This window comes from Gracilinanus agilis, chromosome 4 (genome assembly GCF_016433145.1).
Source record: "Gracilinanus agilis isolate LMUSP501 chromosome 4, AgileGrace, whole genome shotgun sequence".
NCBI classification, from domain to species: Eukaryota; Metazoa; Chordata; class Mammalia; order Didelphimorphia; family Didelphidae; genus Gracilinanus; species Gracilinanus agilis.
The window spans coordinates 249307891-249335704 of NC_058133.1; the positions used below are offsets into that span (position 1 = coordinate 249307891).

Here is a 27814-nt window from a genome sequence, read left to right on the forward strand (position 1 = left end):
ACTTGCTACCCTAGAGACTGGGAAATTTCTCCTTGGTTAAGAACTAGGACACTCTTATATGGGCTGAATTATCTAGCTCCTTCCTCTGAATTGTCTGGCATATATTCTCCTATGTATACCTTCTCTGATTTCTGTATTGATTTAGATAAGTGGATTTCTTTGCTATTTACTATTTACTATTATTGTGGAACTGGTATTTGGTGGGAAGGGGATTAAACTTTAGATATAGAATTGGGAGTCATGCTTTTCCTTAATAATGACACAGGGATCAGAAGTTAGGTTGAACCTGATCATAGTCCCTGGATTAATGATATTTAAGGGAGCTAGCCTGGTTCATCTCTCTCTGAGGAATACAGAGCAGCCAGGCTTCTGGCCCCAACTGTCTGCTTACCCTCCTTGCAGGAATTAAAGTCTCCCTTGGAGAAATGTTGGGGAATAAGAAGCTAGAACCATCTGCCTTCTTCAAACTATACAGCAACATTCTCTTGCTGGCTGGGACAGCCTTTACCACATCTGAGTTTTCACTACACGTGGACTACTGTTACACCCATGCTGTGCATAGAGTTAAAAATATCTTGAACCCCTAAAAACTACAGTACCCAAAAGTTCTTTCTGTATTACCTAGAATGCTTTTATTTTTGTCTGCATTTGTGTGGTCATGTTTTGTATAAGTTCTGAAGCTCTGCCTCAGGCTCTCTCTCTTTTGCTCTTGGGAGCAGGCTGGTAACCTTTCAGTTAGCTTTTTATGTTAGTTTATTATTAATACAACTTTATAAAAATATAATATTTAGTTATTGGATATTAATTTTAAAATCCACATGTGACACCTTCCTAGATCCCAAATACCTCTTCCTTTCTGTTCTTATATACACACAGTGACGCTTTTTCAGAATAGTCTGATGTAATAGTAATCTCCTATGGAGTCATCTGTCTTGACAGATGAAGCTAAGAAAAAAGATACTAAGAAGTGGACCAGGGGAAGAACCAATAGCAGAAGCACATGGGCAGGACTCCCCTTCCTGCTTCCCTCCCCCGGCAAGGGTAGTGAGGGTTCTTGACATCACTGGAGGAAAATTAAGGTTATTTCCCCTAGGAAAGGAAGTAAGACAGAGAGACTCTTACCAGCTGGGGGCATCATAGGATTTAGAACTGGAACAGACTTCAAAATTCATCCAGCCCAACTCCCACAATTTACAGATGAGGAAACTGAGGCCTTGAGAGAATAAGTGACTTGCCCTGGTCACAGAACTAAGATTCAAATCTAGGCACCTAGTTTCTTTCTAGCTGATATTGCCTTCCTTATCTTCCCCCCTCCTCTCCCTCCCATTTAGTAAATTGAGTTATTCAATAAATGCTTATTGACTCTTTGGGGGTTTGGGGTGGGTTACAGTTGGGAAAAGACATAAGAACTATGTGGAGAGTTGGCCCTTGCCCCCAACTCTTAATTCTAAAGATTCTTTGATTCTTTGTAAAACCTGATGAAGATTAGGAATTTAACCATCTTTGGCAGTATAAGTGTTTGAGGGACTTCCAGAGAAGACCTCATTTTAAAGAGGAGTTATTTAAGTCAGAGGTGTCACATAGACTGCTTGGTGTTTGCATTGGATGGCTGTAGAGCCAGTCTATCCCTGGTGGCCTTAAATAACAAGCTATCCAGCTCATGATTAGTTGAGGGAATTAATGTGAATAATAATAATAATAATAGCTAAGATTTATATAGTGTTTACTATGTGCTAGGCACTGTGTTAGATACTTTGCTATTATATTATTTAATCCTCATAACAACAGTTTTTTGAAGTGCATACATAATGGGGCAGAGATCTCCTTCCTTCCCACCCCCATATAGCAACTCAGTGTACCCATCAGAGTTGAACTATGGAGAGAAGTAGACTCAGACAGACCAAAAAATGACCTGCCAAACTGAGAAACTACATGCAGGGAGAGTTGCATAATGATAGACATCATGAGAAAAGACATAGTTCCAGCAGTCTGAGTTTCCTTCAACATGTGTATCCCTAAATGTGTATGTCCCTTTACTTCTGGATTTTATGTATGTGTCTACTCTTCTCTCTGGCTAACACACTTATTTGTGAAAGAGTACACAAGTTTAAAGGAGGAATAATTTATAGCTACTGTTCTTAACATACCATTTTAGTAAATGCTTTGCCTGGAGCTAATTGCATTAATTAGCAGACTTTTAAACATGAGAATAAACTTGTGAATAGCAATTTTAGGGAGTTGACCTAGCATAAGTTGGGAAGTAGTGGAATATATCCAACAATTAGCATTCATCAAAATAAATAGAATGGTTTAAAGGACTCCAGCTCTAAAACATGGGATTCCTCTCTTCCCCACCCCTACCCTAGCAGGTGATCATCAGGGATATTAGTATAGACCAATACTTTATTCCATTAAACTGAGCCTGAGACTGGATAGTAGGAAAAGAAGGTGCAGAAGGAAAAGGGGGCAAAATAAAGCCTGCAGGGTCTACTATGGATGGGTTAGGAATCAAGGGCTCCTACTAGGAGTGGCTTTCCTCTATAGTCAGGAGTCCACCAGCCACAAAAAGGGAGTACAGACCCTAGAGAGATGTCATTCTCCAGGATACCAAGGGATCCCCTCCCTCACTTCTCCTTTAGCCTGGATCCAGAGCAGAAAAGACATTCTAGTTTTCTTCTTTATAGGGCAATCAATAGTTGTTGATAGGTGATCATAGTTGAGGACACACTCTCCAAGAATCCTTGTAGTTGAGAAAGCAAAGGATGGCTGGAAGGGGGAAGAAGTAGGTAGATTGAGATAAAAGGGAAGAGGGTTAGACCTTATCCCTGAGGATTACCCACACCACCTCTGTCTCACCGCATAAGATGTATAACAGGAACACCAGCCAACCAATATAGTAGCTCCAGCCCAAGACTGCCCTCTTATTCAGTTTTAGCTCTTGGATCCAGAGGTGAATAGGGAATAATATGAGAGTGAAGAAAATAAAGCAGGCTAGGGAGAGAGGAAGACACAGATTGGGTGTCCATAGGGGATAGAGGGTTTCATCCACATTCAAGAATCCCTTAGGGTTCCATCTGATCTTGGGATAAGTGATGCCCATCATCCCCCCAAAAACTCATAGCAATATCTTCCCTCCCCATACATACAAAAGATTGGGAGATTATAGTTATCAGGAGACTATGAGGTGACAAGTTCCTACTCTGTCTCGGGCTATTACCCTTAAGGGTTTAAGGAGCAGATACCTAGTCTCTTGGGAAGTGAGGGGGGAAGAGGACCCAGTTAAGAGGCAGCAGGGAATGTTTTAGGCCCTCTATGAACCAGCCACACCTGTAAATAAGCTGGCCAAGCCCCCACTCCAGTCGAAGACATTGAGGTGTTTTACCACCGGCAGGAAGACACAGTGGAACCAGCAGGTGAGAAGCAAGGATGAACCAAGAGAAAGTAAAAAACATATCTTGCTCATCTCATAAATGTAGAAGGTTTTGTTGTTCTCTAAGGAGAGGAAAGAAATAGAGATTGGATTGGGTTGAAGGAGAACATGATGGGAGGCAGGGTTGGGATGATATTGGGATTACTTTTCAATGAGTGTGGAAGAAAAATGGGATGAAGCTGGGGCTGGAGCATTATGACCACTCACAATCTAAAGGACAGACAAGAGTATCAGGAAACAGGATATAAGGCATTAAAGGTATAATGCAGATGAATCGAAGGAAACCTTGTTTATCTAATAAATAAAATATCTGTTAGAGAATATATAGAATAATGGAATCTTAGAGCTGGATTACTGAATTATAAAAAAACTATTGAGGAAAATAACTTCCTATAAGACTAGAATGGGCCAAATGGAAAAGGAAATACAAAAGCTCAAGGAAGAAAATAACTCACAATTGAATAAATGGAAACTAATGACTCCATAAGGCATTAGGAAACAATAACACAAAATCAAAGGAATGAAAGGAAAAAAAAAGGCAGGAGAAAACCTGAAATATCTCACTGGGAAAACAACTGACCTAGAAAATAGATCCAAAAGAGAAAATCTAAGAATCATCAGAATACTGGAGGCTTTGATTGAAAAAAGAACTTAGATTCCATATTGAAAGAAATCATCAGGGAATACTGCCCCAAATCCTCAAAGAAGAGGGGAAAATATAAATTGAAAGAATCCACTAATCACACTTCCTGGAAAAGACCCTAAAATAAAACATCCCAGGAATATTATAGCAAAATTTAAAAACTTCCAGACTAAGGGATATTATTGCAAGCAGCCAGAAGGAAACAATTCAAATATAGTGGAGTTAAAGTCAAAATTACACAAGACCTGGCATTATATTACATTCTACATTAAAGAACCAGAAGGCAATATGATATTCAAAAAGGCAAAGGATCTAGACCTACACCCAAGAATCACATACCCAGCCAAACTGAGCATAATACTCCAGGAGGAAAGTGATGTTTATTAAAATAGAGGATTTCTAGACATGCCTCATATTAAAAACCAAACCAAACCAAACAAAAAAACCACACACACAAATACAAACAGCTAAAAAGAAAATTGGTTGAGCAAATTTACTCCTCAAGAGAAGCATAAAAAGCTAAAAAGAGAAGTGAAAACTTTAGTTTTAGTAAGGTTAAATTGAATATATTCATACCTCGAATGATGATAATTAAAATACTTAATATAGCATGATACTTGAGATACTTAAGGTACCTAAAGCATTCAAGATACCTAAAATACTTAAGAACTTTACCACTATTAGGACAGTAAGAAAGAAAGAAGGGAGTAAGTGGAATAGGGTGGATTGATATCCAAAAAATAAAATAAAATCACAGGACAGGAAAGAGGGATACACAAGAGAAAAGAAGAAATAGAAGGAGATAAATTATCTCACATGAAGAGGCACCTAAGAGTCAGTACAGTGGAGGAGAAGTTGGGCAGTGTGATAGGTAAAGCTTGAACTTTACTCTCATTGGAATTAACTCAAAGTGAGAATAATACCCACATTCAGCCAGTCAGCAAGGAGGACAAATTGGGAGAGGCAGTGGTTGGAAGCAAAGCATCTGTGAATGGGGAAAGACTGAAAGGAGAGAGAGAAGAATAAATGGGGGGGGGGATAAGATAGAGGAAAACACAATTAATAGTCATGATTTGAATGTGAATGGGATGAAATTGCCCATAAAATGAAAAAAGGCTAGCAGAGTGGATTAAAAGGCAAATTCCACAACATGTCTACAAGAAATACATTTAATGAAGAGAAACACACATGAGTCAAAGTAAGGGGCAGAAGCAGAATCTATTATGTTTTAGCAAAAAGTTTAAAAAAAGCAGGCTAACAATTATGATCTCAGACAAAGCAAAAGAAAAATTGATCTAATAAAAAATATAAGGAAGGAAATTGCATCATGATAAAAGACAATATAGAGAATGAAATAATATCAAATACTAAACAGATATGTGCCAAATGGCATAGTTTCCAAATTCCTAAAGGAGAAGTTACATGAGTTATGGAACGAAATAGACAATAAAACTATACAAATGAGGGTCCTTAACTTTCCCCTCTCAGAAGCAGATAAATTGAAACAAAAAATAAATAAGAAAAAAGTTAAGGAGGTAAATAGAACTTCAGAGAAATTAGATATGATAGACCTCTGAAGAAAACTAAATGGGAATAGAAAGAAATATACTTTTTTTTCTCAGAAGTATATGATACCTTCACCAAAAAAATGACCATATAATAGGGCATTAAAAACCTCATAATCAAATGGAGAAGATCAGAAATATTAAATTCACAATTTTCAAAATGCAATGAATATTAAACTCAACAAAGGGTAGAAGAAAAACTAAAAATTAATAGGATACTAAATAATCTGATCCTAAAGAACCAATCATAGAAATAATCAATAATTTCATTAAAGAGAATTACAACAAAAAATATATCAGACTTGTAGGATGTAGTCAAAGCTGTTCTTTGGGGAAAATTTTTATCTCCAAATGTTTACATTAATAAAATAATGAAAAAGCAGATCAATAAATTGAGCATACAACAATAAGGTTGTGGTTGCCTCTCAGTATTTGAAGCAGGGGGTGTTTGTTTGTCTCTGGTACAAAATAAGGAAATTTTTTAAAGATACATAAGCCAGCAAAAATCTCAAGATCATTTGTCTCATCAAAAGTGGTGTCCAAAGAAATAAGCAAATATTCATAAAGTGCTTACTATATGCCTAAACTGTGCTGGGAACTATAGACAGAAATAAAACAGCCCTTCATCTCAAGTAGCTTATGTACTAACATATGTTTCATTGACTGAGAGTGGATCATATCCACTAAATCTTTCACTCCTGTAAAATAATCTATGCACTGAAAATATGTTATTTTCTAAACTAGTAGAACACAAGGAAGAGGATAAGTTAGAAGGATAGGTGAATTGTGGGTCTCTCAACAGTAGTTTCATGGTATATCTGTTTTGTTTTATTATGGTTTTGGTTTGCCAAAAAAACCCAATCCAACCCTTACTTGTAATAGAGAGAGAGAGAGAGAGAGAGAGAGAGAGAGCTTATCTCATCAAAAGTAGTACCTTTTGGTGAAAGGTATGGTATAGTGGAAGGAATATTGGATATGGAGTCAGAGGACTTAGGTTCCTTGATTCTGGCACTTGCCTTGATAATCTCAGGCAAATCACTTAGTCTGGGGGCTCTATTTATTTATGTGTATGGAGCAAGCATGGAACATATGCTGTGGTTCTGTGGAGAATGACATGCTCATTGGTTTCTTGTTGAAGAGAAGATACTTCACCTGGCTGAGATGAAATAGTAACTCCCAATGGGTCCCCATTTGTCCTTCACAGAAATACAACCCAGGAATTGTATCAAAGGGGATTGGCCACTGAGAGTCATGAAGCTTAGAGATGGTTCATATCTTAGGGTTGTATTTAGGTTTTCTCCTAAAAAGAGATGAAAAGTCCTTCTAGAAAAGGTACTTAATGTACAAAGTAGATATTAAGTATAGGACAACTGTTTATTTTCTCCACTATACTTAAAGCACAAAAGACTTATAAATGCAAATTAACAAATACTTAAATCATAAAACAATGACCCACCACTACTAATATATCCTCCCAGGAAGTAAAGACAGCCTTGTAGGATTGCTGTACAAGATTCCATAATCACTTTAGATCTGTACTATCCCAAGCAACTCACAAGGTCCAGATCTACTGGCCAGACAGGTATGGCTTTTTAATCCTTTGAAATTCAAGATGATCCTGTTAATTGTCATCTCCTCATCCAAGAAGCAGTATAATTGCAGGAAATATCTCTCGCAGGGCAGCCAGCACAAATTCAGGAACCCAGTAACACCTAGGCTGGAAATGCCCCTTTTACAATTGCTGTTCTGTGACCTATACTTAGGGAGGGAAACACAGAAGCAGAAGTACATGTTCTTGCTGCCATGTGCTCAAGTTGTAGTGACCATTGATGTAGGAGGCAATGGGAGGAGAAGAGAGAAGAAAAATTCCCTCCCATTCTTGCTAGAAGTCCAAGTGAGAGCTGATATTGAATTTGTCCTATGTGATACCCTCAAGAGAAAGAATATATCCTCTCTACTGTTCTTTTAGCCTCCTAAGGGGGAAGGTTGCTCCATATGTGTCTCTTCCCCCCATAACACACAGCAGCTACATCCCTATGATAGTTATCCATCTCAGAGACCCGGGAAGGGAGGGATCAATCAGGAGAGGCTGCATCATCTCAGCAAAGTGAAGCACTCAACAAGACTTGTTCCCCAGATCTCCCCAAGGGGCCAAACTGAGGTCCTCCTGCTACCTACAAAAGAAGATTAGATTAAATCTTTTCCAAGGTTCTTTCCAACTCTAAAATGAACACTAAATCTGGGCTATGGGCAATGCATCATAGGTGATCTATGAGGTCTTTTCTGATGAAATAACCTATGGATGCTCTGGACTAAGGGAGCCTGAGGAGTATTTCAGGAGAAGCTGGGGGAAGTTCAAGGGCAGATTGAAGGAACAGAAAAGAGGGAGTCTCACGTGATTCGTTGTAACAGGTCCAAATTTTACAGTAATTCCAGAGCCCTGCGGAAGTATAGTTTCTGTTCTCCAAGGCATACTTCAACAAAGGCTCGTAAATGACTACGGTGGAGACGTGCACCCAATTCGAAGAGAAGGTCATGATTAGCAGGAGTATTAATGCACTCAAGCTCATTTCCACACTTGCCACCCTACTCAGCCACCGGACATGGTACATGAGCTTCCATTTTGTAGGAAGGGAAATGGTATGCCTGAACTGACAGGGAGAGGAAGGTAAAGGACAATGCCTCCATGCAGTTGTGTGGTGGTCCCCAGACCTCAGCTGTCCTAGTTCCTTGCTTCTTAGTCTCTGACTTCTTTACCCTGCTACATATACTGCCCTCCAAACCTCCCACCTCTCCCAACACATGGGTACCTCCTCCAATCCCTTTTCCTCCTGAGAATCCATGTTTCATGTCCCATGACTATTAAAAAAAATTGTGACAACTCTGACCTTTTTCCACCAGCCCCAACTTCCAATGTCCCACCTTCAAATTTTAAGTTTCCCCTTCCCACCACCTCCTCTCCCAAGACACAACCATTTTGCTGCTTCACTCTCCTTATCCCACTCCTTAACTCTGGCCCTTCCTTAGTCTTTTTTCTTGGTCTCCCTCACCCCCAGCCATCACCTAGTAAAAGTCTTCATCATGCTGAGCAGGTAAAGATGAGGTCCAGAAGTGTCTTGGGAATCCTTCTTGTACACCTTTTCCCATTCCCTAAATCCAGGCCAAGATTCCAGCCAGTCAAAGGGGGAAGGGGAGTCTAACTGCCATGGAACAAAATGACAGCCACTGGAAATAACAGTAAGTGGGAGGGGGAGCCCTGTGAAGAACTTGATTTGTTCCCTTTTTGTTCTCTCTTCCTTTGAGTTTCCTCTTTCATTCAACCATGCTCTAGAAACCCTTTTCCTCCTATCATCCTTGATTCCCAAGTTCTCAGGTCTCTCTCCATACTCAGTCTCCATATACTTCAGAGATCCAAGGCTCTCATTTTATTATCCATTCCTACTCCAATGTGGAAATATGATATAGTAGAAATAGACATGTATTTTGAGTCTAATGACCCAAGTTCAGATTCTGATTCAGCTACTTGCTACTTATATGATCTTGAGCAAATACTCTCTGGACTTACATTTCCACCTCTGGGAAATGAGAGAGTTGGACTAGTCCATTCTTGCTCTGAATCCTATGATGGAAAATCTATGGCACACATGCAGAGACTTCTCTGTGGGCATGCACACCCGCCAGAGTTACTTACTAGAAAGGCAAAGAGACTGACAGAACTGCACCCTTCCCCGGCTCCACCATACCTCCCTGCCCCTCCCCTGTCTGGGGTAAGGGTGGAGGGTAGGGAGTCACAGCACTCAGTCTCAGGGTGAGAGGTGGGGTATGGCACACAGTCTCTAGAGGTGGGGTATGGCACACAGTCTCTAAAAGTTTTGCCATCACTGTCCTAGATGCTCTTGGCTTCCCCTGCTCCAGCACCCTTCCCTTTTCTTTCCAGTGCAGAGAGACCTAACAAAGAAAATGAAGCTAAAATGGAGCTGCCATCAGAAACTGTACTAGGAAGATGCCTAACCTTATTTTCTCCATACATTCCCTGGGGCAGAGTTATTAGGAATTCTTCCCTGAAATGTAACTTTCATACAATACTTCAGGGATGTGTGTGTGTGTGTGTGTGTGTGTGTTGCCAGCAGCAACTTCCTACCATGATTAGGAGATGATTGAGTAGGAAAAGAATTTCTCACCTCCTCTCCACCATTGGAAGAAATGATGTTGCCAGAGATCAGCTTCACAGAACAGAGCTGGAACTACCTAGGAATAATCTGAAGAAGGAGAAGCTTCCCATCTAGGACCAGTTGGTGAACCTGGAGCTGGAAAAGCTGAGCAGCAGGAGTAGCAAAGGAAAGTAGATAAAGGATCTCAGAGGAAAGCTACAGGGACATATTATCCCTTGTCAGAATTCATTCACCAAGTGCCCAGTCTGTGAGTTTGGGAAAAGTGATCAAATCCTTGAGTTGTGAATCTAGGGACAAATGGTACTGAACCTGGGGATTGGAAAGAAGCCCATTAGAAAAAGTAGAGCACTTCAATTTATAATTCCTTTTGTTAGAGGCAGCATGGTGTAATGGTTAGAGGGGCTTGCCTTAGAGTCAGAAAACTGGGTCTAAGTCCTGTCTCTAATATATATTAGACATGTGAGGAGTCAAGTTCACATGTTCCCAAGGGTAAAATCCCAAGAGATTTGAGCCATTATTTTGTTATCATCAAGGGACTGTAAAAATCAAGCCCGGTCCAAATTCACCTTGACTTAAAATTACAGGATTACACAACTGGAAAGACTCTTAGAGTGCAGCCAAATCATTTTATAGATGAGGAAACTGGGATCTCAAGAGGTTAAATGATTTGTTCAACATCAAGACACTAAGGTCCTCTGAGTTCCAATGTCATGGTGTTCTTTCCACTATAATGTATTGCCTCTTTTTGATCCTCTTCAGTATGCTAATGAATCTTTGATCTAGATCACAATTTATTCATGTTTTATCCTCTTATGTGATATATATCTATATATCTATATCTACATAACCCAGAATAACCTCATTTGACCCTGAACCACATTAAGTAACCCAGGATCTAGGAAGTAGGAAGTTGATGGCTCCATGTACTTTGCTCTAGTCAGATCACAGGTAAAATTCCGTGTCTATTCTAAGTACCACATTTTAGGTAAGATACTGATAAGCCAGAAAACATTCAGAGTAAGATAATCAGAATGGGGAAAAGCTTTAAAATACTGCCAAAGGAGGATCTGTTGAAGAAACAGGGAGTTTTCATCTGGTGAAGAAAATTCTTGGGTGGGGATAGCTAGGTGGCTCAGTGGATTAAATGTTAGATCTAGAAACAGATCCTGGATTCAAATCTGGCCTCAGTTACTTCCTAACTGTGTGACCCTGGGCAAGTCACTTAACCCCCATTGCATGGCCCTTTTCATTCTTCTGCCTTAGAACCAATACACAATAATGATTCCAAGACAGAAGGTTAGGATTAATAATAATAATAATAATATTAATAACCTGAAGGACTGTTATGTGAAAGATTTAGACTTGTTCTGTTTGTCCCAGAGAGCAGAACTAAGAATGATGAGCAAAAGTAGAAGGCTTGAAATAAGGAAAGACTTTCCAAACATTAGAACTATCCAAAAGTAGAATGGATTGCCTGCGAAAGTAGTGGGCTCCTTTTCTCTAAAAGTCTTCAAGCAAAGACTGGATAACCTGTTTCTAGGTTATCGCAGAGTGGATTCTTATTCAGTTATTTATTGGACTGGATGCTCTTTAAAGTTCCTTCCAACTCTGAGATTCTATGATTGTATATAACCCTCTCCTACCTACCCCTGGCAAGAAATAAAGAAAAGAGAATCTCTGATAATAAAAACTGGAAGTTTGTGACATCTTTATTTATTTTCCTTTGTTCTTTTCAGCATTTCTGTGACTTTTTCTTTCCCTTTCTTCATCACATCAGCCTAAATTCTATAATAACTGGACAAAAGTTTAATCTGTCTCTCAATCTTTATGTGTCTATTTGTTCTTTTTCTCAATATCCCTCTCTTATTCCTATTGCAGAAAAAAGAGGACAGAGATGAAGTCCTGGTTCCCCAGATGCTTACAAGAATGCAAAATCAACTTTGCTAGTTAGTAAAGGGTCTTTATTATTGGTACAATATCTACCCTTATCTGATTTTAGCTTCTACAGATGTTACCTACGATCTTCCAGATCTAGCTTTAGAAAGCTGTATTATATTAGCTTCCCTCCCCACCTTCAGCATCCATTTGCTTCTAGCAGTCTTGTAGGCAGCTTCTGTTTCTAATTGTCACTGCAAATCCACTTAAAACTAAATATCTCAGGAATTTCCAAACCACACTATTCCCTTTCAACTACTCACTCTATTTCCCAAATGCAAGTAAGACCCCTGCTCCAATAGGCATAACCTGCCCAATCTTACATAAACACTTTTCCATTCTTTTCTTCTTTCTAATCCCAACTGTAAACCAGTTTGTCTCAGTCACAGAGATCTAGCCAGTGAAATCAGAACCTATAATCAAATATTTAGAGTTAAACGGAGTATTAAAGGTCATTTAGTCCAACATAATCATTTTTTACACAATATACATTGTTCTTTCCACATCATATTGCCTCCCAGTAATTCCAGCAACAGTCATTCAAACAGCCAACAAATATTTATTAAGCATCTTATATCCAGGCACTGGGAATACAGAGGAGGGCAAAAACCAGTTATGTACAAATGATACATACAGGATAAATTAGATTTAATCAACAGAACAAAGGTATTAGCATTAAAGGGTATATAGAAAGACTTCTTATAGAAGGTGAGATTTTAGCTAGGACTTCAAGGAAGCCAGGGAAGACAGAGGATAGAAACGAGCAGAAAGTGAATTCGAGTTATGAAAAATGAACAGAATAAAGAAATGGAGTGTCCTGTGCAAGGAACAGGGAGGCCAGTGTCACTAGATTGTGCAATATGTGAAGTGGGTGTAAAGTATGAGAAGATGAAGTAGGAAGAGTTAGGGAGGGTTAGGGTTTTAAAGGACTTTTAAAGTCAAAACAAAAGATTTTATATTTGATCCTGGAAATATATATTTGAGAGAGACAGACAGACAGACAGAGACAGAGACAGTGACCCTAGAGTTTATTGCATGGGGGTTTATTACATAAGAGTTTATTACATGGTTAATTTAACAGTTGAGTAGAAAATGGAGTCTTCAACAAAGGAAGAGGGGCAGGCTGAAGGAGGAAAGGGGAGAAGATAATAAGTTTAGTTTTGCATATATTGAGTTAAAATGTCTAGAGGTCATTCAGTTTGAGATATTCAATAGGTAGTTGGAGATGTGAGCTACAGAGCCTCAGCTTTCAAAAGTCATGATATAAATATATTCCAAATAATTCACTGCATCTTATATAATCTCTATATTAAATCTCATATTCAATATTCCAAACTCCCCATACCCCTGCCCTTAGTAAGTTATTATACTAAACAGTAAAAAGAGAGAAAGGTGTACCCAGTTCTGCATCCTTCAGTTTCAACATGTATCTGCCCCTTTCTCTGTGTTCTTTGTGTCCCTTTATCTCTCTTACCTTACTTTACCAAATTTGATGCTGGGGTAGTCATTGCTGGAGAAGTGGACAATTCATATGAGGAATAGCTCCCCTTTTCTACCTTACTCTACTTTGAGGGAATCTTTTGGGTAGCAGCCAGAATGAGAAAAAAGAAAACCAGACAAGAAACCAACTTGCCTATTATCTCAAGTGCTCTGGCTACCAAATTTGGAAGGTCATGACCAGTTGGTCGCTTCACTGCCTTCTGCTGTTCCCACCCATCCTTTCCACCAGTTAGCTTCTTCCATGGTACATAGTGCTACTGCCACATAATTCTGCCTTCCCTCTCCCAGAACCAGAGCCCAAGCATTGATACTTGTTGAGTGCTGAGCCACAGCCAGTCTAAGCTACCAGTTCCCTAATATGCATACATATACATACATGTGTAAAGATAAATGTTACTAAGGTTTGCTAAGAGCTCTTAGCCATTTTTCAGATGTGTCCAATTCTTTCCCATTTGGGGGTTATTTTGGCAAAGGTACCGAAGTGGTTTGCTATTTCCTTTCTTGGCTCCTTTTACAGATTTGGAAAGTGAGGCAAACAGAGTTAAGTGACTTGCTCAGGGGCACACAACTAGTAAGTATCTGAGACCATATTTGAACCCAGGAAGTTGAGTCTTCCTGACTCCAGGTGGGACATTCTATCCACTGAGCTACCTAGCTGCCCTCAAGAGCTCTGATATCTATTATCTTATAAATCATCATAACAATCCTGTGAGGTAGGAATTAGTCCCGTTTTAAAGGATCTAGAGAATGTGAGGACAGTGGCCAAAAGCCTTTCTTTCTTTCTACCCCCAGTGTTTATTTAGCAGAGTTCCCGCATAAGAAACTCTTCATAAATGCATTGTGACTGAGGTGAGAAAAGGTGATTCTCAGAGGAAGGGAAATGACTTGTCCAAGGTAATATATTTGGTTAAGTGGCAGAACCTCCTAACACTTCCCCCATATGTATTTCTTCTATTCCTCAGTTCAAGCACCTACTCTCTTCCTCTCGAACCCTCCCCATGAGTCGTCCTACACATCTACACCAGCATCAATCACCTCCAAGAGCCATTTATGATATACTCCAAAAATGGGGAGAAAGGGGTTAAAAAATCTGGAAGAGAACACTGTGACAATCAGTTAAAGAAAACTGGTTTGACAAATCAACCCAGGGAACCCCTACCTGGGTTTTAAAGTGAACACATCACGTTTTCTGAGGTTCACCCCATATTCCTCTCCGCACACGGGGGTGAGAAGAGAGGGAGACATCCCAGGGAACAATGGTCCGGGAGACCTGACTGAGAAAAATACAAGTTCCATTCTCATTGGCTGGTTACATAATTAGCGCCTTTATTCCCTATTGGCTGTTTAGTCCCGTAGGAAAATGTCCTCTTGGCCAGCAACGTCCTCACAAGTAGTGAGCACTTTGGAAATGAAGAGACTTGTTCTTTGTCTTTGTAAGAAAGAAGAGGCTACAGCTCTGTCTGTCCTCATTGGCTCCCATGTTGGGCCTCCGTCTCCCATTGGTTGCCACTTCAGGGAAACGTCATTTTCATTGGTGGGAGCCTAAGACGACTCTGCCTTCAACTACTCAAAAGAATGCCAATCTCCAACTAGCTGTCCCGGGATTTAGGGGTCCACCATAGATCTACGTAAGTGCGGGAGACTGCTGCGAGCCCTTGGAAAGTGCGGGCGTTGTCTGTAAATTCCCGGCCTCTTGTAGTAACTGCTTCTGCTGACGCAGGTTTTTCCGTCGGGTGTGCTCACCTGTCACCTCACTCGCCAATTGAGCAGCATACGCCCCATGGATACTCTTCAGCCAGGCTGGAAAAAAATGGGGTTTTCAGTGGTTCCTAGAGTTTTCTAGCACAAAGGATTACTTAACCTGGGGTCCAAGGATTCGTTTAAAAAGTGATTTTTTTTTAATCCTTACCTTCTGTCTTAGAAGCAATACTATGCATTGGTTCTAAACCAGAAGAGCAGTGAGGAAGTGTCTTGTCCAGGATCCCACATCCAGGAAGTGCCTGAGGTAAATTGTGAACCCAGGACCTCCTGTCAGTAGGCCTGGCTTTCAATCCACTGAACCATCTAGCTATCCCCTTGATAAATACAGTTCCATAGAATTCGTTTCCTTTGTGGTCCAATGTATTATTTTTATGCATTTAAAAACATTCCGAAAAGGGGTCCATAGGTTTCATCAAGCTACCAAAAGGATTTAAGAGCAAAAAAAAAAAAAAAGGTAAAGAATCCCTGTTCCTGGGGGGTGTTGGGGCCAGTGGAGAGCACCAGGAGAGTGACTTGAGTAGCAGCTTCTCCTGCTTGAGTTGCTTTTCCCACCTCCACCCTGACCTTTGAAATCCTACTCTAGGTTAAACCAAATATCATCTACATTTAAGTTAATCACCTCCTTAATTCACCTCCTGCCAGTTTGTAATAGCTTCTATTTCTTCTCATGGATTATTCTTCCTGATCTTTCTTAAGTACAAATGCAATGTTTTGTATCATAATATAGCTAACAAAATTTCTATGCCAGATTCCCTGTGTAGATTCTTATCCATGTCCTCTAAGGCTTAGCACAGAAATCAGTATACAGCATACAATAAATGTTTGATTAATTGAATTGAATCAGTAGAAAGGCTTGTATCAAGCTTGATAAAGAAAGGTGGGGAGGGTAAGTGAGAAAATGTTAGGGGATACTAATGGAGAAGTCTGGTTTCCCTTACCCTCTGGACCTTTGTGCATCTTGTTGACAAGGTCCCCAGGCTCCAGGCTGAGATCCTTTGTCTTGGCAATTACATGAGAATCTGCACTCAGGGCTTGGGTGCAATCTGGAGAGCATGAGGAAGATGCAAGACCAGACTAAAACCCAGGTCCCCAGAAAATGCCCCTGACTGATCCCTCCCCCCTTTCACCCTCAGACTCCATTTTCTTATGATATTCCTTCTCCCACCCCATCTCTATTAAGCATGTTCTCACCCCACTCCTCATAGATGGTGTCTGGAGAGCAAGGAGGGGGTCCGGGAATGGGGAAGGCCCCTAGCCAGCGCTGCATGTCAGACCTTGGGTAGGGAGTAGATAGAACATGGAGAAGTCACAGCTGGTCCCCTAGATTCCTAGGGGCATCCAGAGGGAGGTGGAAGAGGGATTAGATAGAGGGGGTTGGTCTGGAGGAAGAGATCAGAGGAATGATCATCTTACAATTCATATATATATTACATATACAATTCACACACAGACACTTCAATCATAGGGTCAGATAATATATGCTGAATAGCCAGTCTAGGATGTTATAACTTACAGAGAAGAGGTTTGGAGTAATCGATGGGTAGGGCAGCCCTGGTGGTTGCTGAGTAGTGAGAGACGAAAAGTTGGAGGACCAGAAGGGTCTGGAACTGGCTGTGCTTGGACTAGGGAACGATGGGCATAATCCAAAACATGTAGCCTTTGCCCACTACCCAGAAGAGAGATTATCAGGAGAAATGCCTTATTTCCTCCCCTCACACATGCTCCCCCAACCATCACCCAGAAGGCCTGCCCACCTCTTAGGCTGAGTGATGAGCAGTAGGTCGCTAAAGAGCAGAAGACAGAGGGGAGTAAGTCGGGGGCGGGAATTGAAGAGGGACCTGCCCTTCCTGCTCCCCAACTCCATCAGCTCTCCTTGCAGTTCTAGACGCCGGGACCAGGAGACCAGAGGTAGAGCCTGGGTGGGGTTTGGGAAACAGAAAGAAAGGATTCACAGCTCTACCATTCTGTATTCCCTGTATACACTCCCCTACCCACCCCCCATTCCCCCCAAAAAAAAACAGGGCTTGGGCAATATTATAAATGGGAACTTGAATTATTCAAACATACAAGGAACTAAATCAATTGTATAAAAAAATCAAGCCATTCCCCAATTGATAAATGGGCAAGGGACATGAATAGAGAATTTTCAGATAAAGAAATCAAAACTATCAATAAGCACATGAGAAAGTGTTCTAAATCTCTAAGAGTTAGAGAAATGCAAATCAAAACAACTCTGAGGTATCACCTCACACCTAGCAGATTGGCTAAAATGATAGCAGGGGAGAGCAATGAATGTTGGAGGAAATGTGGCAAAATTGGGACACTAATGCATTGCTGGTGGAGTTGTGAACTGATCCAACCATTCTGGATGGCAATTTGGAACTATGCCCAAAGAGCTCTAAAAAAACTGCCTGCCCTTTGATCCAGCCATACCATTGCTGGGTTTGTACCCCAAAGAGATCATAGATAAACAGACTTGTACAAAAATATTTATAGCCGCGCTTTTTGTGATGGCAAAAAACTGGAAAATGAGGGTATGCCCTTCAATTGGGGAATGGCTGAACAAATTGTGGTATTTGCTGGTGATGGAATACTACTGTGCTCAAAGGAATAATAAACTGGAGGAATTCCATGTGAACTGGAAAGACCTCCAGGAATTGATGCAGTGTGAAAGGAGCAGAGCCAGAAGAACATTATACACAGAGACTGATACACTGTGGTAAAATAGAATGTAATGGGACTTCTATACTGGCAGCAATGCAATGACCCAGGACAATTCTGAGGGATTTATGAAAAAGAATGCTACCCACATTCACAGGAAAAACTATAGGAGTGGAAACATAGAAGAAAAACAACTGCTTGAACACATGGGTTGATGATTGGGGATGTAGATTCAAAACAACCACACCAATGCAACTATCAATAATATGGAAATAGGTCTTGATCAATGACATGTTAAAGCTAGTGAAAATGCGTGTCGGCTTTGGGGGGGGGTGAAGAGGGGGTGAAGGGGAAAGTAAGAACATGAATCATGTAACCATAGAAATTTTTTCTAAAAAATAAAAATTAATCCTGAGAGGGAAGAGTAGCTATATCCATTGGGATATAGAATTCTATCTAACCCTACTGAGAAAGTCAGAAAGGATAAACCAAGGGGAGCAGTGGAGTGGGGAGGTCAAAAAAGGGAGGGGAGAAGAAGGGGGAGGGAATTCATTAGGCCTTAAAAATAAAAAAGAGGGGAATAACAAGGGAGGGAGTAGAAAGGGAAGTAAATCAAGGGAGGGGACAAGGGGGACTGGTCTAAAACAAACCACTAGTTTAAAAGGTAATAGTGTAAGAAGAAGGGGTAGAACTAGGAGAGAATACCAAAATGTTGGGGAATACATAACTGATAATTATAACTCTGAATGTGAAAGGGATGAACTCGCCCATAAAATGGAAGCAAATAGCAGAGTGGATTAGAAACCAAAATCCTACCATATGTTGCCTACAAGAAACACATATGAGACTGGTGGACACACAGGCTTAAGGTAAAAGGCTTGAGCAAAATCTTTTGGTCTTCAAATGAGAAAAAGAAGGCAGGAGTGGCGATCATGATTTCTGACAAAGCCAAAGTAAAAATAATTATGATTAAAAAAGACAGGGAAGGTCATTACATCCTGATTAAAGGCAGAATAGACAATGAGGAAATAACATTGCTCAATATGTATGCACCAAATGGCATAGCAATCAGATTCGTAAATGAGAAACTGGCAGATCTCAAGAAGGAAATAGATAGTAAAACCATACTAGTGGGAGATCTAAATATTCCTCTTTCAGGTCTAGATAAATCAAACCAAAAAATAAATAAGAAAGAGGTAAGAGAGGTGAATGAAATCCTAGAAAAATTAGATTTAATAGATATATGGAGAAAAATAGAGACAAGAAAGAATACACCTTCTTTTCAGCTGCACATGGTACATTCACAAAGATTGACCATGCAATAGGGCATAGAAACATTGCAAAGAAATGCAAAAAAGCAGAAATAATAAATGTAACCTCAGATCATAATGCGATAAAAATAATAATTAGTACGGGCACCTGGACAGGTAAATCAAAAACTAATTGGAAATTAAATATGATTATCCAAAACCAGTTAGTCAAAGAAGAAATCATAAAAACAATCAACAATTTCATTGGAGAGAATGACAATGATGAGACATCCTATCAAACTCTGTGGGATGCAGCTAAGGCAGTACTCGGGGAAATTTATATCCTTGAGTGCATATATTAACAAATTAGGGAGGGCAGAGATTAATGAATTGGGCATGCAACTTAAAAAACTTGAAAGCAAGCAAATTAAAAATCCCCAGATGAAAACTAAATTAGAAATACTAAAAATCAAGGGAGAAATTAATAAAATCGAAAGTAAAAGAACGATTGAATTAATAAATAAGACTAGAAGCTGGTATTTTGAGAAAACAGATAAAATAGATAAAGTACTGGTCAATCTAATAAAAAAAAAAGGAAAGAAGAAAACCAAATTGACAGTATCAAAGATGAAAAGGGAGACCTCACCTCCAATGAAGAGGAAATTAAGGCAATCATTAAAAACTATTTTGCCCAAATTATATGGCAATAAATATAGCAATCTAGGTGATATGGATGAATATTTACAAAAATATAAATTGCCTAGATTAACAGCAAAAGAAATATAATACCTAAATAATCCCATATCAGAAAAAGAAATTGAATAAGCCATCAAAAAACTCCCTAAGAAAAAATCGCCAGGGCCTGATGGAATCACAAGTGAATTCTATCAAACATTCAAAGAACAACTAATCCCGATACTATAAAAAAATATTTGATATAATAAGCAAAAAAGGAGTCCTACTAAACTCCTTTTATGACACAAATATAGAACTGATTCCAAGCCAGGTAGATCAAAAACAGAGAAAGAAAACTACAGACCAATTTCCCTAATGAATATAGATGCAAAAATCTTAAATAGAATACTAGCAAAGAGACTCCAGCAAGTGATCAAGAGGATTATCCACCATGATCAAGTAGGATTTATAGCAGGTATGCAAGGATGGTTCAATGTTAGGAAAACCATCCACATGATTGACCATATCAACAGTCTAACAAACAAAAATCACATGATTATCTCAATAGATGCTGAAAAAGCCTTTGACAAAATACAACATCCATTCCTATTAAAAACACTGGAAAGGAATAGAAGGCCCTTTCCTAAAAATGATAAACAGTATATATCTAAAACCCTCAACAAGCATCATATGCAATGGTGATAAATTAGAAGGCTTCCCAATAAGATCAGGAGTGAAACAAGGATGCCCATTATCACCTCTATTATTTAACACTGTACTTGAAACACTAGCAGTAGCAATTAGAGAAGAAAAAGAAATTGAAGGTATCAAAATAGGCAATGAGGAGACTAAGCTATCACTCTTTGCAGATGATATGATGGTCTACTTAAAAAATCCTAGAGAATCAACTAAGAAGCTGGTAGAAATAATCAACAAATTTAGCAAAGTTGCAGGATACAAAATAAATGCACATGAATCATCAGCATTTCTATATATTTCCAACACATCACAACAGCAAGAGGTAGAAAGAGAAACACCATTTAAAATCACACTAGACAATATAAAATACTTAGGAATCTATCTACCAAAACAAACACAGGAATTATACGAAAACAACTACAAAACACTTTCCAAACAATTAAAACTAGATCTAAACAATTGGAAAAACATTGATTGCTCATAGGTAGGACGAGCTAACATAATAAAAATGACCATTCTACCCAAATTAATTTACCTATCAAACTACCAAAAAACTTTTTTACTGAATTAGAAAAAACTATAACAAAGTTCATTTGGAATAACAAAAGATCAAGAATATCAAAGGAAATAATGAAAAAAAATGTGAAGGAAGGTGGCCTAGCAGTACCAGATATGAGACTATACTATAAAGCAGCGGTCATCAAAATGGTATGGTACTAGCTAAGAGACAGAAGGAAGGATCAGTAGAATAGACTTGGGGTAAGTGACATCAGCAAGACAGTGTATGATAAACCCAAAGAGCCCAACTTTTGGGACAAAAATCCACTATTTGACCAAAACTGCTGGGAAATTTGGAAAACAATATGGGAGAGATTAGGTTTAGATCAACATCTCACACCCTACACCAAGATAAATTCAGAATGGGTGAATGACTTGAATATAAAGAGGGAAACTATAAAAAAATTAAGTGAACACAGAATAGTATACCTGTCAGATCTATGGGAAAGGAAAGATTTTAAAACCATGCAAGAGTTAGAGAAAATTACAAAATGTAAAATAAATAATTTTGATTATATTAAATTAAAAAGCTTTTGTACAAACAAAAACAAGGCAACCAAAATCAGAAGGGAAATGACAAATTGGGAAAAAAATCTTTATAACAAAAAACTCTGACAGGGGTTTAATTACTCAAATATACAAGGAGTTAAAGCAATTGTATAAAAAATCAAGCCATTCCCCAATTGATAAATGGGCAAGGGACATGAATAGGCAATTTTCACATAAAGAAATCAAAACTATCAATAAGCACATGAGAAAGTACTCTAAATCTCTAATAATTAGAGAAATGCAAATCAAAACAACTCTGAGGTATCACTTCACACCTAGTAGATTGGCTAAAATGAGAGAAGGGGAGAGCAATGAATGTTGGAGGGGATGTGGCAAAATTGGGACATTAATGCATTGCTGGTGGAGTTGTGAACTGATTCAACCATTCTGGATGGCAATTTGAAATTATGCTCAAAGGGCTATAAAAGAATGCCTGCCCTTTGATCCAGCCATACCATTGTTGGGGTTGTACCCCAAAGAGATCATCGATAAACAGACTTGTACAAAAATATTTATAGCCGAGCTTTTTGTGGTAGCAAAAAACTGGAAAATGAGGGTATGCCCTTCAATTGGGGAATGGCTGAACAAATTGTGGTATATGCTGATGATGGAATACTACTATGCTCAAAGGAATAATAAACTGGAGGAATTCCATGTGAACTGGAAAGACCTCCAGGAATTGATGCAGAGCAAGAGGAGCAGAGCCCGAAGAACACTGTACACAGAGACCAATACACTGAGGTAAAATAGAATGTAATGGACTTCTGTACTAGCAGCAATGCAATGACCCAGGACAGTTCTGAGGGACTCATGGAAAAAAATGCTACCCACATTCAGAGGAAGAACTGCAGGAGTGGAAACAGAAGAAAAACAACTGCTTGAACACATGGGTTGAGGCAGACATGATTGGGGATGTAGACTCAAAACTACCACACCAATGCAACTATCAACAATTTGGAAATAGGTCTTGATCAATGACACATGTTAAAACCAGTGGAAATGCGCATCGGCTGGGGTGGGGGGAAAGTCGGGGGTGGTGGTGGTGAAGGGGAAAGTAAGAGAATGAATCATGTAACCATGTTAACTTTTCTAAAAAATAAAAATTAATAATACCTTTAAAAAATAAAAATAAATGGGAACGGGGCAGCTGGGTAGCTCAGTGGAGTGAGAGCCAGGCCTAGAGACGGAGATCCTAGGTTCAAATCCAGACTCAGCCACTTCCCAGCTGTGTGACCCTGGGCAAGTCACTTGACCCCCATTGCCCACCCTTACCAATCTTTCACCTATGAGACAATACACTGAAGTACAAGGGTTTAAAAAAAATAAAAATAAAAAATAAAAATAAATAAATGGGAACCTGGAGAGCTTGAAGTCAGTAAGCAGGGGAGCGGAGTAGGGGATATGAGTGAGAACCAGTTGGGGATTTGGGTGCCAGGTGTGCAGGTGGAAAATTTGCCACACCTGAGCTACATTCCCAGCATCCTTTTAAGTTACGTCCTCCTTTAACGTATAGAGGCTTGGGAGATAAATTTGGTTGAGACCCACACTGGGGGGCTCTTTTTGGGCTTTGCTTTGATGAAGTCTGGTTCTCTTTGCTTTGCTCACTTGACTGAAAGAGTCCTTTTCTTTTCCCTCCCTTTTTGATTATTATTAAAATCCTATATATTTTTAAATACTAGGAGTATTTATTCATTTTTACTCCTACACAGGGATCCAAAGTCACTGACCTTGACTTTGTGGAAACGAAGCCTCTGGCTGAGCCGGATCAGCTCCTCTGTCTGCTTCATTCGCCCAACTTCAGCACTGCATCGCTCAATAATCTGGGGGGAGAAAGACCTGTGTCACCCTATCTCCTCCTCCCACCTCTTCCCAACACACACACACACACACACACCTTGCTGATGGCCCCCAGTGCTCTCTGGGCATTCTCCCGACGACTAGAGCCCTCTTCAGTCTGGCGAAAGATATTCTGTGAACAGAGAAGGAAGAGTGACCCCAGAGTTCTAAGATCATTTAGAACTGGAAGGGAGCTGAAAGGTCATTGACTCCTTCCAAGTTTTACAAATGAGAAAACTCTTGTCTAAAGTTGAAATTCTTTGCCCATGTTTATACCAGTAGCAGATCTGGAATTTGAACACTGAACCACTGTTTAGTTCATAACTGATGGATTTAGAAGCATAAAAGGTAGGGTTAGAGGTGGCAGCATTCGTGGATTTCTAAGGAACAATCAATCAGAAATTTCTAGCTCCACCTTGGGTGATATAGTTTGGAAGATTTAAAGACAGGATACCCTTGTTTGAGGACTATAGAGTTTGGCCCAACTGCAGAATGAAAGTCAATGGGTCCCTGGATTGGGGAGTCCACATTAAGAGGTTCCTTGGGTTGGAGCAAGCCCTGAAGAAGGTTGACTTCCACTCCAGAGCAGGTAGTCCCTGCTAGTTCAAGAAATATCAGGTTTGGGACCCTAGACCCTGCACCTGCAGCAGCATTCGAAGTCGGGTGATGCGCTGAAAGGGAAGCAGCAGGAAGGAAGGCAGTGGGAGCTTCTGGCACTGGGGCAGGCTCTGCAGCCGATGCAGTTCTGCTGAGAAACGCATGTTTGTCTCCCTATGGAAGGAAGATACAGGATCTAGCTGAGCCCCAGGTGCCTTCTCCAAGATCTGACTGATTGTATTCCCATTCCCTGTAGGAATTCCAACCCTCAAATCCTCCCCTAACTTTTTCCTTCCAATCCCCAGATATCAGCAGTCAACGCAGTCCTCTCACATCAAGCGTCTGTATGTCTCCTCCTGATATTGCTGATTCCTCACATAATCCACATACACTGAGAAGGGGCCCTCAGCATGGGCATGCACCACATCACACAAGTCACTGATGTGAGGAGAGCTCCTTACTCGGGATAGTAGCACTCCCAGAAACCTATGGAAGTGGGAAAATCCAGGAGTTAGAGGACCAGGGTATCTGGGTCCATGAGAAGAGCTGGGAAAGGGGGAAAATACCCTACAGCTTGAATTGGGGGGTCTACAGAGAACCTTGAATGGAGGAAATGGGAATTAGAGTGGGATGGTTTAAAACCAAGAATCTTAAGAGAAGCAGGGACAGGGGGGAAAGAAACCTGAGTTACTGAAACAGAGGGAAGGCAGACTGACCGCTCACTGACACCCTGCACACGATGCACATTAGAGAACAGAGTATGGTGGTCTCGTGGTGTCAATGTATCTCGGAGTGAAGCACTTAGCACAAAGGTGTCCATCAGTAGTTGAAGTGAACGGAGGTAGGAGGCTTCTGATGTCACCACCTCAAATAAACTCTGGGAAAGAGTCAAGAGATATGGAGGCCTTAGAGATCCCTTTCAACTTAAGATCTATGAGAATCCAAGTTTCTTACCCCTAGCTTGTCTCCCAGCCCCAAACTGCCACTCCCAAGACCCAGACCTCCAACCACCCAGTTCCAAGCTCTTCTTCCTCCCCCTTTTCCTCCAGTTCCTGTTTCCTCTCCTGATCCAGGTATCTGACCTCTTGCATTCGCCTCTCTTCAGGGCTGAGAGTCTTTAAGAGGCCACTCTCCTGTACTGTAGGAAGCTCCTGCCAAAGTGTATTTCGAGGTTCTGAGGGTTCTCCAAGGTTTGTTGGGAGAAGCTTCCCGTCCTTGCCAACCCCCCACAACTCTTCAGCCAGCACAGCTGTCTGGTACAGGGGCTCTGAGGAAAAGGTGATAGAAATCCGATCTGCTCCTGGGCAATGACCCAAGGGGCCAGCCTCAACTTCCTTGCTTTCCCTCCCCAAAGACCCAGGAATGCAGAGTCCCTCACCATCCTTCAGAGGCAGGCCCCAATCCTGTTCATTCAGAACCTCTAGCTCTTGATCTCTGTGGAAAGAGAAAAATAAACCTCCTTCCAAGCAGTACAAGTTTAATTGAGGCAGTATTCTATGTGCTGTGCTGGGAGGATACACAGATAAAACTTCTTCACCCAAAGAGCTTTTGGATAAATTGGGGAGGTGGGGATAGGAAGGGACACAGGACATAAACACTGAAGAATTAAATAATGACTAGGACGAATTGTCAATGCAGTACATGATTAAATGTCAAATGAATGGTAAGGGCAATCCATGTACTGGCAATTCAAAAGAGAAAGGGAGAGAGAGAAGACCCTTCGGGATGAGTAAACAAGGTTCATGAAGGAGATGGGCTTTTCCTTTGGCCTTAAAGCATGATATACCTCTTGACATATAATTTGGGGATGGTTAGAGCATTGGAGTTTATCAGAGGGTTTCTGGTACCTTTCCACCAGGGTCTTCGGACATTCTTCCAGACTGTCTCCTGAAGAGAGAAACCACAATGATGGGTGAGAGACCTTGTTTCTCTGAGAGACCCAGGCTTTTGATTCCCATTGCCTAAGATTCCCCAGCTCCCATCTGGGAACCCCTAGGCAGACTATATCACTTATCAGATTCTAGATTAAAGGAGAAGCTAATGAACAAGGCTGCCACTTTGGGAACCAGAGAACGACAAAGGCAGAAGGAACTTCAATTCAAATGAATTTTTCTTAAGATATTTTATTCCTTCTAAATGAAAGATACTATGCTAGATGCTCCTTCTCTGAAGGATTGGCTAACTCCATCTTTGGACAGTTATGCCACATAACAAGTCTTGAGCTGATTCCTTGCCTGAGCTCTGCCTCTTCATCTGTTGGGAATTGGAGTTTTCCCCCCTTTGTGCAATTCCACTTTCCCTCTTTATCACTCCCTATCCTCAGCTTCTACTTCCCTCTGGAAACCAAGCACCCATACCCCATTCCCAGGTCCCAATACCTGGGTGAGTTCCATATTTAGGGAGCACATTGGAATTTGTCTGTGGAGTATGCTCAGGGCAGGTGACCTCCTTCCTGGCCCAAGCTGGTTTGGGAGGTTTAAGGGGTGGGAGGACTTTGTGCTCCACCATGGATCGGTATGATGTAAGAACAACAGAGGTGTTCTTGTTGCTAGTGGGACTGGGGAGAGATCGAGAAGGGCATCGAGGAGGAGCACAGGGGACTTCCTCACTGCCTCCCATAGAGACCCACTTAAGTTCCAGGCCAGGATGTGCCAAATGACAGAGACAGGGGCAACATGGTGGGCAGGACAAGGGAGTATCTGGGAAGAGAGAAAAAACACCTGAGTAGATAGACCACCACTCCTATGTCCCTCAAGAGCCCAAGCATTCAATAACTTTATTTAATTTTTGTCAGTATTAGAAGGTACTTTGCTAGTCATAAAATCTAACTCTCTTCATTATACAGAAGGAAAAACTAAGCCCCCAAATGAAGACTTGACCAAAGTCGCAATTAGTTAGTAGCAGGGCAGGTTTTGACCAATATTCTTACTTCTCTAGTCTAGGCTAGTACTTCTTGTACTGGCACCAGTCACAGTTCTCTACCCTCCAGGATCTTCTTCTCTTGAAGACTCAAGTATTCAACCTCCCAAATTCTATTTATCTTTCTGGATCCTGTTCTTTTCCAGGACTCATGAACCACTCTATGATCTCAAGCCAGAGTCCCCCTGCTTACCTAGACATCCATTCTCCTGGGGTCCACTCCTTGCCACAGGATCATGACAGTCTTTTCTCTCTCCATTCTCATCAACTCCACCCTGGAGACCAGGAAGTGGAGCTTCCCCAACTTGGCCCCCTACTGTGGACCCTGCCTCAAACTTCCCAGCTAGTCTCCGGACAGTGCCAGATGCTGAGGGGTGATGGGGCAAGGATCCAAATTTGGGAGATGAGGACTGAGAGGGACTGATGGGTTCAGGGGAGCTGTTGATCTGAGGAGCTGGAAATGGGGGAAGGAGCTTAGGGAGGCCAGGGCCCAGGATGTGGGGACTTGGAGGACTGGATGAAGAGTCTGGTAGAGCCAAAGAAAAGGAGCTAGATTTGGGGGATGATGAAGATGGAAAAATTAGAGACTTGGTAGAGGTGGGGAGAGAGTTACAAAGTGGGGACAGTAAGGTTAAGACTAAGGGATCATGAGAAGTAGTGGGAGTGGCTGCTGCCTGGTGAGAGGGTCCATTGAAGAGTGATCCTGGAGGTGGATTAATACGGACTCTGGAAGGAGGTTGGGGTCGAGTGACCCGAGGAGGCTTCTGAGATGGAGGTGTTGCTGGGGGAAGAGATTGGTCTGACATCATTCCCTAAATTTAACAATGGTTAGGGGGACCTGGTCCTGAAGGCATCACCTTGATTGAGGAGAAGGGAAGAGATTAGGGTTAGTTGTAATATTGTGAAAATTAGAAAGCAATATTTATTTGGTAGTCCAATTATTTGGTAGTCCAAACAGTGGACCCTTAAAAATGGAATTTCTGTACTTGCTCTCCTTCAATTTTTCATCTTCTCATATTTCTCCCTTTTCCTTTTTTCATCCTATGCCTTCCCTCATCTTCCAT

General features: G+C 40.7%; 2 protein-coding genes across 2 annotated transcripts; both read right to left on the minus strand.

The window, feature by feature from the left end:
- Nucleotides 1-2710: 2710 nt before the first annotated feature.
- Nucleotides 2711-8481, minus strand: ODF4 (outer dense fiber of sperm tails 4). The gene is made up of 5 exons (XM_044675223.1): nt 8429-8481; nt 8034-8284; nt 3328-3492; nt 2857-2991; nt 2711-2766 (listed from the first exon to the last, which is right to left on the minus strand). The coding sequence occupies exons 1-5, from the start codon at nt 8479-8481 to the stop codon at nt 2711-2713; spliced, it is 660 nt and encodes a 219-aa protein (XP_044531158.1).
- A 5398-nt stretch (nt 8482-13879) lies between these two features.
- ARHGEF15 (Rho guanine nucleotide exchange factor 15) lies at nt 13880-27602 on the minus strand. The gene is made up of 15 exons (XM_044672564.1): nt 26944-27602; nt 26210-26530; nt 25679-25718; nt 25210-25265; nt 24914-25098; nt 24548-24708; nt 24165-24317; nt 23876-24005; nt 23293-23367; nt 23126-23218; nt 16761-16921; nt 16520-16672; nt 16198-16280; nt 15945-16049; nt 13880-15045 (listed from the first exon to the last, which is right to left on the minus strand). Exons 1-15 carry the CDS (start codon nt 27557-27559, stop codon nt 14870-14872), a joined length of 2508 nt encoding a protein of 835 aa, XP_044528499.1. The 5' UTR covers nt 27560-27602; the 3' UTR covers nt 13880-14869.
- Nucleotides 27603-27814: the final 212 nt, after the last annotated feature.

Coding starts and splice junctions, on each gene's coding strand:
- ODF4 (XM_044675223.1), bottom strand. CDS start 8,481: ATGGATTCTCAGGAGGAAAAGGGATTGGAGGAGGTACCCATGTGTTGG. Junction 8,285..8,428: donor GTACCCATGTGTTGGGAGAG/GTGGGAGGTTTG, acceptor CTGTCAGTTCAG/GCATACCATTTCCCTTCCTA. Junction 3,493..8,033: donor GACCTGTTACAACGAATCAC/GTGAGACTCCCT, acceptor TCCTCTCCTTAG/AGAACAACAAAACCTTCTAC.
- ARHGEF15 (XM_044672564.1), bottom strand. CDS start 27,559: ATGATGTCAGACCAATCTCTTCCCCCAGCAACACCTCCATCTCAGAAG. Junction 26,531..26,943: donor CCAGGAGAATGGATGTCTAG/GTAAGCAGGGGG, acceptor CTCTCTTCCCAG/ATACTCCCTTGTCCTGCCCA. Junction 16,922..23,125: donor TTCGTTTCCACAAAGTCAAG/GTCAGTGACTTT, acceptor AACCCCACCCAG/GCTCTACCTCTGGTCTCCTG.